Consider the following 12,195-nt stretch of genomic DNA (forward strand, 5'->3'; position numbering starts at 1 on the left):
CGTAACATATAACAACCAATCTTTTGGCAAGTTGGCATGGATAATTTCTAAAAAAATCTTCTCAAATAAGATATTTTTTGGTTGAGAGCAGTTGCCTCTAGTTATTTGAAAGTAATAAGTCGGTGAAATGGCGTGAAAGCTTGAAGGGGTCCGGAGGGGGTAGGGGTGGTTTGATAACGGTGAAACACCATGTTTTTCAATGTAGACACAAGGTTGCATTAACCACAAGGACTTTTTTAGGGGGCAAAGTGCACAGGCTATAACATCTTATGTATTAGTCCTTGGTCTCACGAAAGATATATAATTTTCCAGGAGTGCAGAAGGCAATCTCTCCAGTCTTGAACTCCTGTAGGTAGTACCACGGACGAGATGGCTTTGTGATCTTGAAGTTCGTTATGATCTTCTGGATGACCTTCAGTTCTCCTGTGTATTGGACAATGCTAACTCGTCCCTCTTCGTAAGTCACCCAGGCGATGATGACCGTGCCATCCTTGCAAACGGCAGGATATGCATCCACCCCTTCGTTGGTGATACTGTCCAAGGTTGCACCAGAATGACCATCAAGAATTCGTACAGTGTGCCCATCACTCTTCACCAAAATCGCATTCCTGGAACTCATTGCAAATATCTGCTGTGGCTCGAATCCTTGACACTGGATCTCCCTGATTGGCTTCCCACCCGATGGCCCGAAGACCTGGATAGCCTTGGTCGTCCTGTAGCTTGAGAGGATGTTGCCATCCTTGTCAACTGTGAGATCTCCTGGACCGCCTTCCTCGTCACTCAGCGTTTCGAAATGAACTCTGAGCTTCTTGCAACAATGCAGTGTGTAGAGGGAAATGTTATTGCTGAAGTCACGTATGACGTATCCACCATCAGATGTGAACTGCAAGGCACACACTTCGACATCTTTTAGTACTATCTCTTGAAGGATGCCAGCGGTCGAGAAGGTCACAATTCCTCCAGTCCAGCAGCCGATGTCGACAGTATTGGCAGGCGATACTGTCATCCCACGCATGCTGTTCTTCAAAGGGAGCTGACTTTCCATGTGCAGGATCCAATTGGAATCCCCTTGGACTTGGCCTATCTCTATTCCTCTTTGACTCCGAATAAAACGAAGCTGTTCTCCTTCATCGGCAGTTCGTTTTGGCTTCTGCTCATCAGGGTCTACTCGTGTTAGCAGCTGTTCCATCTCCTTGAAGAGCGTGTTGTGCGTTCTAAGAGCTTCTTTTTGCACAGGAACCTTCAAACCATTCTTTACCAATCTACACACTGCATCTATTTGGGCTATCTGCTGATCGCCTTGCCATTCCATCTCCTCCAACGAGCTGTCGAATTTCTTTATTCGTTTTTCGACAATACCCTTCAATATTTCTTTCCTTTCGGCCAATTTTCTGGCAGTTTCTTCATATGCTTCGTCAATATCGTGACAGATATTTTCTTGTACATTATGCAATCTTTGCCGCTGTTTTGTAACGGATGCAACATATTTCTTGACATCGCAGATCTTTGACGCTGCTTTTGCTTCCATCTCTTCAATCTTCCTCTTGTGCTCCTTTTCATAAGCTACTGCTTCCAAGACCTTATGTCCTTCTTGCGTGTGATCTAGGACGCTACATCTGAAGCAGACATACCCATTACAATCGAGGCAAAAGCATCCCTCCTCCTCACCGGGATGTTTCTGACACTGCCCCCGCCTCTTCAAAGTAACCTTTCCAGTGCTGACATCTTTGGCAGCTGCGATTGAATGACTTGAGAACTTGGCCCACTTTGAGTGCATCTTGTGGCAGGATTCGCAAAGGTAGTCACTGCAATCTTTGCAATATACTGCAGCTGGAGCCGCATCCTCCTGATCGCAGTTGGAGCACATCTGTACCTGGGTTTGGACATCTTCGACCAGCGCCCTCACAGTTAGGTTTGTTTGTAAGTTACTCACTTCTCCATCAGGAACCACGGTTTCCTTCCGACAAACTGGACATAATAGTTTTAGTTCTTCCGGGAGGTAACCGAGCAAAGAATCCAAACAGCCCTTGCAGAAGGTATGGGAGCAGCTCAAGATCTTTGGTTCGTTAAAAATATTCAGGCAGACGGGGCACTCAAGGTTCTGATTTACCACCTTCTTTAGTTCAGCAGCCATTTTGGAGAACCAACCTCAAATCTGCATAGTTAAAAAAAAACGATCAATGGAATGATGAAATTGAATAGTCCACTCCAAGATTATATACCAATGTTTGTCTGTTTATTTTATACTACCTAAGGGTGTTTTATTAAAAACCAATATCTTAATATAAGAAAAAAAATAATCATTTAGGTACAACATCACAGCAATAACATGATGACAAAATAGTTGCATCATAAAGGAGAAAATGTTTGTATAGTTCATGCCTTAAGCACACCCTAATTCTATAAAGATTTGTATTTTTTGAAAATATGTTACAGAACTGCTTGTATTTGGGGATAGGAATTTATAGTCTTATTCTGCTATAAAAGAATTGGTGTTTCCAGATTGATGAAGAAGGTTGCAATTGTGGCATAGCAACACTGCACATGTCCTTGATATTAATACAAGACGTTTTTGTATAGTTGAATTCATCAAAATTGAAAAGCACTTATTATCAATAAATTAATATGAGTAAACTTCAGTAAGGTATATAAACTTGTTCAACTTCCAAATTCAGATTCATTAGTAAGTTCATTAAATGCGCTAGTATATTTAAATATCTACCCCCTATAAGGCTGATACAAAGACAATTCGTGATAAAATATAATTAAAAATGATTATTATTTACCTTCTCGGAATATGCACACGTTCTGTACAAGTAACCTCGTAGGAAATACTCTATATGCTATAGAGCAGGTAGGGTGTATGCTAATATTTCAATTACTAGTAAGACACGAGGCAATGATCAAGTGCATGTCACTTCTTTGTCACATGGTGCAATGCAACGGTACACACCCACTTTCAGAGTTTGCGCAATAGTTTGCTAAAGTGTACTGCTGATGAATTGTCCTTCCTGAACGCGGAAGTCAGTGAAATAAAAGCAAGAAAATTTGTCATTTCTAGGGGTGTTTCATGAAAGTTGTCAACACTGACTAACTTGTCAGCACTGACAATTTCAATGAAATCATTGGTTATGATTGGTTAGAAGCTATGGCTTCTGACTGTTACTATGGTAATTGTCGGAGAAAGACAACTTGTCAGTGTTGACAACTTTCATGAAACGGTCCCCTGAACTTATTCAGCGTACACGTCCGTGCGTGCGGTTGCGAAAGTCCAAAGTACAGGCACATAATATGGTACATGATTATCAATGGAAAAGTCTTTATGACCTACTTTCATGTATTTCCAGTCCCCGCAATATTTGATTATAGCTGTTATTTCTTTTGTTTTCGACCTACTATTTCCAAATAGTCCTTAGCTTCAAGGGTGGATCCAGAATTTGAAAGTTACAGGGGCACAATTTCTTCAGAAATTTGGACTTCCTGACATAGTTTACATGAAAAAAAGAAACAAGAAGAAGAGGGGGAAGAAGAGGACAAGGAGGAGTGGAAAAGGGAAAAACGGTATATGGCGAAGAAATCACAAAATAAGGGCTAATATGAGAAGAAAAAAGAAAGGAAAAGAAGAAAAAAAAGAAGGAGAAGAAGAAGAATTAAGAAGAAGGAGGAGGTGTAAGCCATATAGGAGGGAGGAGAAGGAATAGGGGAAGAGGAGCGTAGACCCACCTCCATCATTTTCGAAATAGCAATAGGCCTATCCCTGGTTCTGCCAAGGCAGATCAGTGCGATTGCTGAAATGGTACTTCATCCATCAGATACCTAGTGCTATGAGGCGCCCTCTCTCTGCCCTCTATGTCTAACTGTCTCCTCTCTGAAATGATGATGAAGAAGGAAAGGAATCCTAAACAAAAATTTCGAGAACAGTGGTATCATCAATCATCAGGAGGTGACAGGAGCGAAATCAATAGAATCACGTTGAAGCGTCGTGGTGTAGCGGTTCTGACTCTCGTCTTGTATTCAGAGGGTCGTGTGTTCGAATCCCACCATGGCCTAGCGTCCTTTGGCAAGGCATTAATCCACACTTTGCCACTCTCCACCCAGGTGTTAAATGGGTACCCGGTAGGATGTGAAAGCCTATATGTAGTATGCCTAGCAAGTGAGTCTTGGAACTCTTGTTGGAATGCTCCCCAGGGAGTGGAGAAGGTGCATACATTGTATGCGCGCATGCAAGGATCCAATGACCGGGGTAATAATATGTCTGTAAAGCGCTTAGAGACGTCGTTCCGATGTATTAAGCGCTATGTAAATGCGGAATATTATTATTATTAATAGCAATCAATAATTGTATACTTTATCGAACTTGAGTTGATTATGCATATACTGACCCTACAATGAAGGGTCAATAAAACTATAAATTATGTTCCTCGAATTTGATTATCGCATCACGTATCACTCTATCGTAACTAAATTACTGTTACAGGTTAGATATTAATCAATTTTACCAGTTGGACTCCATGAAACTCTAATTCAAAATGATAATGCGAGTGAACAAAGCGATTTACTGTTAGAATTATGCGGTTTAATTTTTCAAAAGTGATGTAATGACCGATTGAAGTGCAAGGAGGGGGTGACACAAAATGATAAAAAATTCTTAATTAATGTTTGTATATTTCTATTTTCCTTTTCTCTGGTCCAATGGCAATTTAGTCCATATACCATTTGCTCTAATTGACTAAGTGTTAAATGGGCAAAATGATCGAATTTAGACAAAATTAAGGTAGACCATGTGATGAATGGACGAGTTGGCAATAGACGAAATGGAAATTTACCCTCCGTGCAGTGGCAACCCCACTTGTTCTCTCTTCTAAGATATAAATGTTTTCCAGATTTAAAATTAGACATCCGTCGAAAACAAAAATCGACGCGATATGGCTGTTTTACAACAAAGTCAAGGAAATTTCAACCGCCCGCTGCTTCAGAGAATGCAGAAATGAACTTGAACATAAACAATTTGTCGCGGGCCAGCCTTCGGGTATTATGATTACCATGTGTGCTGACCGGCGCAGAATGGGGACGAAATGATCGTTGTGGTCGTTTTACCTGAGCAATTAACATAAGAATAACGTTTTACTTACCCATGTAGGGTAGAAAACTCCTGTTATGAAACTGCTCTACCACCGGGCCATTATGTTATTACCCTTCACCAATCTAAATGCTGAGCGCCTAGCAAGAAGGCAGAAGGTCCCATTTGTGTAAGTCTTTGGTATGACTCGGCCATACAAAATGCGAATACTACCCAATTGTACGAGATTCCATTTTGTCAAGACATGCAATCATCCGTCGAAAATAATTTCAATTTTAATTTTCGTGTAATTAAATGATTTTTTTTCGTTTCAAGGGGGGGGGGGGGTGTAGCGTCTCGTAAACGACTGTTGCATCAGAAATCAGAAATTATATTTCGTGCATTAAAGCAAAATGTGGAAGTAAATGCCATCTTTGAACATCGATCTAGATTTGACGATTCATATTTTGGTTATCAAAAAGAATGGAGACAATAAAATAAAAACACCACAATGTCACAACCAGACAGACCAACCGAAAATGATATTAGTCGGTTTCCGAAAAAAAAACGATCTCGTCTTGTTTTTCCCTTCCTCTTTTGAATAGCCACCTGTCAGATGTGGGTGACGTAATGGGCATAATCTACTCTGATTGGCCAAAAGTAATGCTCAATGGTCGATGACGTAGATCTGTTATCATTTTCACACATGAAATCGGTCTCTCAATGCAATATGAAGAGTTCTAATTATAAGAGCGTTCATCCATTTTCCTCTGAAGTAAAATAAGTTAAAGAGTTAAATTAATATATATACTGTGAAAAAAACCACATATACATGTAAAGGGTCTGCAGTGTAACAAAAGCAGACCAAATCGACAGAATACTGAATAGCGCCAGGTTTGGTAGAAGCGCACTGCGGGTGCGACTTGTCGACAAGCGTGAGACCGTATCGCAAGTTCAACTTTTACCCATCCGCTCCTCTCATAAAGTTCTCATCCGCCTTCTTATGAGTACAGGAGCTACGGAGCCAGGACCTGCATCTATATAACTGGATTTGATTTAACTTTCCTTGTTGCTTGGAAAGCCTAGGAATTTAGGACATCAAGGACAAAATGACGAGGTTACTTGTTATCGCAATATTAGGACTTGTCATACCTTTGGTAAATAAACTTTATTCTTTCATACCTTGTTTCGATGTACCATTTTCATATGACTTAGTATTAAGCCTTATTTTGTCTATTCCGTTCCCTTGAAATATTGTTGATATTGAAGTTGTTGCAGTCGTAGAAAAGGCAATGACGTGATAGATAGATAGTTAGATAAATAGATAGGTAGATAGATAGTTTTAGATAGATAGATTGATTGGTTGATTAATCTTATTTGCCCATTCTCCAAAGCACAGCAGTGACTTTATGTATGAAAGTGTAACAGATCAGTAGGCTTGAACAGAATAACCAACAAAATCTCGAAAGCTTAACCAGTTATTGGTGCATCAGTAAAATACCAACTCGGAGTTTCAAAGAGGGTGTCGCTGACGTGTTTCTGATTTATCACCTAAATCAGGCTTATAGCGCTGTCACATAATATTCCATAATATTTTCTTCTCCGACGCCTCGTTACTATACACTTCTTCTCTTTCTATTACATTTGTCATAAGATCGCATATAGTTCATATTTCAGGGTTGAGCGAGTCCTATTTCGGTATTTTCGTCTTTTTCACGTCTTTGTTATTTTCCATCGCCTGTAGCAAGTGTATTACTTCATAAGCAGTGCCAATGGGGTGGATAATAACTGTAACAGCCATCAAAACTGAATGTACTTTATTAAAGATACCCTATTCAAAGGGTTTTCTGTGAGGTTGAGTGCAATAAATTGACTGTTCTGTGACAATATGCTTTGACTTTGAGAGAGATTAATCGGTTGGGGCGTTTCATAAATGGTGGAATTACTGGCAAACGCGTTGTATCATATTCTGAAGTTGTATTTTGTAGTACAGGAATATTACGGTGCAAACTTTGTATCGCGAATTCGGGTGTTTATACAACAAAGCATATGTTTACTTACCCTATCCCCTTTTGAAACAGAAGAATCAAGCCGGCATAATACACCCTCCTCCCTCCCATCTCCCGCAAATAACACACAAAAAAGCATCCCAACAAAATAGGAGTATCATTTCACCTCTCGATAAAATAAATGCAAGGTCTACGAAATAATGTTTAAATGTATACGAACTTTCAAACTTGAATTATGACAAGTCATGTTCGAGGTCGTGTAGGGCGAGTGATGTGAGGCCGTATGTCTTTTACCGGTTATAGGTTACCCGAGATATCTGTCAGACTCTGAATTCCACTGCGATAAAAAACATATGTATACTACGAAAACAAGACGGTTGGATACTACTGGGCGTGTGGTTAAGAGGGTATTGAGGGGGGGGGGGGAGGTCGTTTTCAACATTTTCAAATTGTTTCTGTCCTGCCTAATTTCAGGGCAGGTATGGTTCCGGCGGGGGAGGGGGGGGCGGGGTGGGCACATGCTCCTTTTAGGATCCCTTGTTATTTTGCTTGTCAGAATCCCCCATAAATTAGGGATCCACTCAGTGAGGAAAATGCAACAATGTGTCAATGTTGAGACATCCAGAGCGGTAATAAGCTAGTAATATGTTAAACATAGGTCAAATCATTGGTAAAAAATTAATAAAGACAGTAAAAAATAAACTGATGGATTTGAATTAAAAATGTGGATTCTTAATAAACAAACGGTATGAAAATAAAATTAAAATGTTGAGAATGTGGTCTACCTTATAATTTTTCAGTTGATTATGAATAGACTTAAGTGAAGTTATTGTAGAACTGTTATATAGAAAATGCTTCTTTAAAGCTATACCTCGAAAGAAAGTATTCATGCTTTGGTTTGAAAAAATCAATTTTATCCTACAATATTGAATCCTGACAAAATAATTAAAGGCTTTTAAAACAAAATCCACTGCACTTAAATTTTAAATTTGAATATTTTTTGCCATCTTGCGATGTTAGATCATTTTGACACGTAATGTGGTATTGGTATTTGGGCTGACGATATTGTTCGTTAGATTAGATTAAAGGTGATATAATGAAGGATACCTCACATACGTGCTGTCATATTGTATTATGAGTGGAGAGTGATATCTCTGACAGTATGTTATTACAATCGAGCAGATGCTGTTCAGGTGACGACCAGTGTATGGGCAACGCCAGGGGGGGGGGGCATGGAATGAACGCTCCCTGAGATTATGATTTTCAAGTAGTGAAAAAATGGAAAGGACATAAAATGAAGGAAAGGAAATGAAAGAAGAATGGCAGATAGTATAACATAAAAATTATCAATATACAGTGCATCTCAGAAAAAAAAAGGAACCGGGATTTTCTCATATTTATTCTTCAAGGGCAAATTAATCATGATATTTCATTTTTACATCATGACACAATTCAACTATTCCTCTACATTATGATACCTAATATGTGACGAACACTTCACGCATTAATGAGCAAGACGAGTTTGAAATTTTAATGTAAAAATCAGGTTGCGCAGAAAATTTGGACAAGATTGGTTCATGATACGACGATCGTGCTTATTCGACGATTGACTCATTAGCATTTCTTTTGTATTCTTTGTCAAGTTTTTCACACTGATCCCTGAAATGAGAGTTTATTCAGATGATGACGTGACTTTCTGCGCAAAATGTTTCTGATAGACCTCAATATTTATTGTTAGTAACCTGCCATGCGTGAATGATTTGCTAAGCTGTTGGTCTCAAAATAAATATGAGATTCCATTCTTTCCATAAGTATCAAATACATAGTAAAAATATGTTTAATAATTGTGGAATCTATCTCGAAAACGGGTTTCTTTTCTTGTGGGATGCACTGTATAATTATTCCATTAGAGATCTGGGTCGCACGACGTCACCTCTATATCATCTAGCCTCCATTCACAATACCTTTGCGTCGCTACTGGTCGTAAGAATATACAAAGATCCAGATTTGGTTGATTTCCCATTTAAACCATTTAAGACAAGAACAGACATACTACTTTATAATATTAGTCAAATACAACATTGCAGTTAGGCAAAATTTAGATCCAGGTTCATTTTGGGGGCTAAATCTAAATATAGGGTAAAAATAATTTAAGTCTGCGATCCACGACTAGGGTGTCGGACGAAAATATCAGACGGAAATACTTTATATCGCCAGGTACAAATTAAATCTATTGGTCGGAGGCCTCACAGCCTGAATTATAGGATGCAGTTTTATCAATATGAAGTCTGGAAAATATGCCATATCTCGATCAAAGATTTGAAAGATAGATAGCCTAACATCGGTAGTTAGGAGGAACCGTAACCTACATCATGCATGTAGGTATATATATTTCAGGGTTCGCGATCAATACTCATGATAATTAGTGTGCTTATGCATGGGGCGCAAGAAGTTTTGTCACCAATTCAAAGAGTTTTTAATCGTATTTTGAAAGCAGAATGAAATCCCTGAAAATTTCATTTTCATTTCATTACATTTTCATTTAGTAGTTCCACAATGACAGCATCGGAAGGTTTGAATAAGATGTTATATGCCGAGCATTAACTTATGATTTACTTTAAAAAAAATGAAATGAGGACGACCATTCTCAAATATTCGATTTGAGGGTCATGAGGGAGTGCTGCCCCACCCCCATGGATCATTACCCTTGCTATGTGCCCTCCTAGAATCTTTAAATATTTGATTTTAAAGGAGAATGAAACCTTTCGACCAAGATAGCTTATGTGAAAACAGAAAAATCATAGAAACAGATCAACGAAAGTTTGAGAAAAATCGGACAAGTAATGAGAAAGTTATGAGCTTTTGAATATTGCAATCACTAATGCTATGGAGATCCTCACATTGGCAATGCGACAAAGATGTGTGATGTCACTCTTGAACAACTCTCCCCATTACTTAAGTATATATTTCACTTGAATTGCCTCTTTTATCACATCTATCAGTAGATCATGTGCTGTTTCTAGAGGAGGGCATGTAATACAGATTTTTAAAGAATACATCATGGATAGAGAGTTTGTATCACCATACAAAAAAGCAAAAAGACACATTATCAGGGTATTTTATAGTCCATCAAAGGGAAAGTTGTTCATCAGTGACATCACACATCCTTGTCGTGTTGCCAATGGGAGGATCTCCATAGCATTAGAGATTGCAATATTCAAATGCTCATAACTTTCTCATTATTTGTCCGATTTTTCTGAAACTTTCTTTGTTCTTATTCTTTTATTTTTCTGTTTCGACACAAGCCTACTTGTTCCAAAAGTTTCATTCCCCTTTAAAGCACTAGACAGCTTGCATTTACCTATTATTTACTCCAAAATTGAAATGAGGACGATCATTTTCAAATGTTCGAGTTGAAAGGTTGAGGAGGGTGAGAGAAGGGATGCTGTTCCCGTCCCTAGATCATCACCCTTGCTAATTATACCAAATCCCCCCTCCCTCTGTCTCTATACATATCTATATACGCCACGATACCAGTGTTTGTTAGTTCGCCTCCAGTGCGCTGTTCATATCATATGCAGGCATGTGTGATGTGACATATTTGAAATAACTGATATCATCGAGATGATTAATAGGGGGTTATTAGATGAAATAATTTCTAGAGTTCAGATGCAATGTGCACCTCAGTCAGTGCATGGTGTAGGCCTATATATATTTTTGAACAGGGATGGGGACGACAAGGGAGGGGGGAGGGTGGCCGTGATCACAACCAAGCACCAAGAGCTTTGAGACCCCCCCCCCCTCCCTTCCCCTCTGTCACATTGCAATACTGTATTATGTTCAAGCGTTAAAACTTATGTGTGAGATTGTTAACGTAGGAGTCACTGGCCTTTTGATTTGGACCTGAAATGGATCATGATAATCATTGCGATATACTCTTTAACTGATATACATTTCTGATAATTTTGGTAAAGCATGATACATACCGTGATATGTGCGATACAAGTATGATCATGGAGCTTCGATCAGATAGTAGCTCCAGATATTCCCCTTGGAGGAGAGATACTTTCACATTACACATGGTGAAAACTCCAGCTGTCATTTCGGTTTCGCCGACATCTTGTTCTCCGTATGTGACCCCCTCAGGAGTAACAGGAAAAACTTGAAACTTGGATTCGATATGAAACTTGATCTTGAAGAAATTAGACTATAGTTTGTAACCAGAATGAGAGGGGAACGATTGCGACCCCACGTGACATTAAAGGGGGTGAAGATGAGATACACCTCAACAGTTATTTATATGGGCTATACACAAAAAGTATCACAGCGCTTACAATTGCAGAAATAGAATATATTATATAAATGTTAAGTAACAAAAAGTATAGAATTATATACATTAAATTGCATCAACTATTGGTGTTCTCAACTGCACCAGATGAGGCCTGGTGGTCTCTTGCTTGCTGCTTCGTTCACCAACAATTTAAGGGACCATCTAGAAACAAGCAGAAAGAAAACGTCCATCGCGAAGTACATCATTCAAAGGGTGCTAATGCGTTATGTTTACCCCTCCCCCATCCTTCCCAATCTTTATAAAACGCAGATTCTTTGCTTTTATATAAAAAAAATCAAAACGATCATTGAAAACACACGACAGGGGGCGCAAAGTATCATTTTTTTGAAGAAAAAAAAGTGTCTGTATAATTATGAAGCCTCTTGTGTGATGGGAGGATCGGGGAGGGGGTATATAGGGAATGGACTTATTTATAGAATGATGCATTGTGGGTTTGTCCAGCTTATATCCGTTTCTGTCTGTCCCTTCCCCCTTTTCGAAGTGAAAAACAAGGTTAGGTTTATGTACACTAATAGCAAAGAATATGACAGATTTATGTGGAGGAGCCGTGGTTTAGTGGTTCTGACTCTCACCTTTCACCTTGTAAACAGAGGGTCGTGTGTTCGAATCCCACCACGGTATATATGGCGTCTTCTGGCAAGGCGTTAATCCACAGTTTGCCACTCTCGACCCAGGTGCTAAATGGGTATCCGGAAGGATGTGAAAGTAATTGTAGCTTGTCCAGTACTGTGTGCGCCTCACCGGCGACTGACTGGAATACTCCCCAGGGAGTGGTG

General features: G+C 39.2%; 2 protein-coding genes across 2 annotated transcripts in view; one reads left to right on the plus strand and one right to left on the minus strand.

Moving 5' to 3' along the window:
• Positions 1–3,092, minus strand: LOC121431825 (E3 ubiquitin/ISG15 ligase TRIM25-like). Its single transcript, XM_041629579.1, has 2 exons — positions 2,787–3,092; positions 1–2,155 (listed from the first exon to the last, which is right to left on the minus strand). Exon 2 carries the CDS (start codon positions 2,132–2,134, stop codon positions 275–277), a length of 1,860 nt encoding a protein of 619 aa, XP_041485513.1. The 5' UTR covers positions 2,135–2,155; positions 2,787–3,092; the 3' UTR covers positions 1–274.
• Positions 3,093–5,919: 2,827 nt separating this feature from the next.
• LOC121432084 (SPARC-like) overlaps positions 5,920–12,195 on the plus strand; it is a 27,592-nt gene continuing 21,316 nt past the window's right edge. Inside the window, exon 1 of the mRNA XM_041629932.1 lies at positions 5,920–6,216. Within this exon, the coding sequence (XP_041485866.1) occupies positions 6,169–6,216 (48 nt within the window). The 5' untranslated portion in view covers positions 5,920–6,168. The remainder of the gene's footprint in view (positions 6,217–12,195) is intronic.

The sequence above is a fragment of the Lytechinus variegatus genome, chromosome 18 (assembly GCF_018143015.1).
Source record: "Lytechinus variegatus isolate NC3 chromosome 18, Lvar_3.0, whole genome shotgun sequence".
Classification (NCBI taxonomy): Eukaryota; Metazoa; Echinodermata; class Echinoidea; order Temnopleuroida; family Toxopneustidae; genus Lytechinus; species Lytechinus variegatus.

Excerpts from the sequence above, each read along its gene's own strand:
- LOC121431825 (XM_041629579.1), bottom strand. The coding sequence starts at position 2,134 with ATGGCTGCTGAACTAAAGAAGGTGGTAAATCAGAACCTTGAGTGCCCC.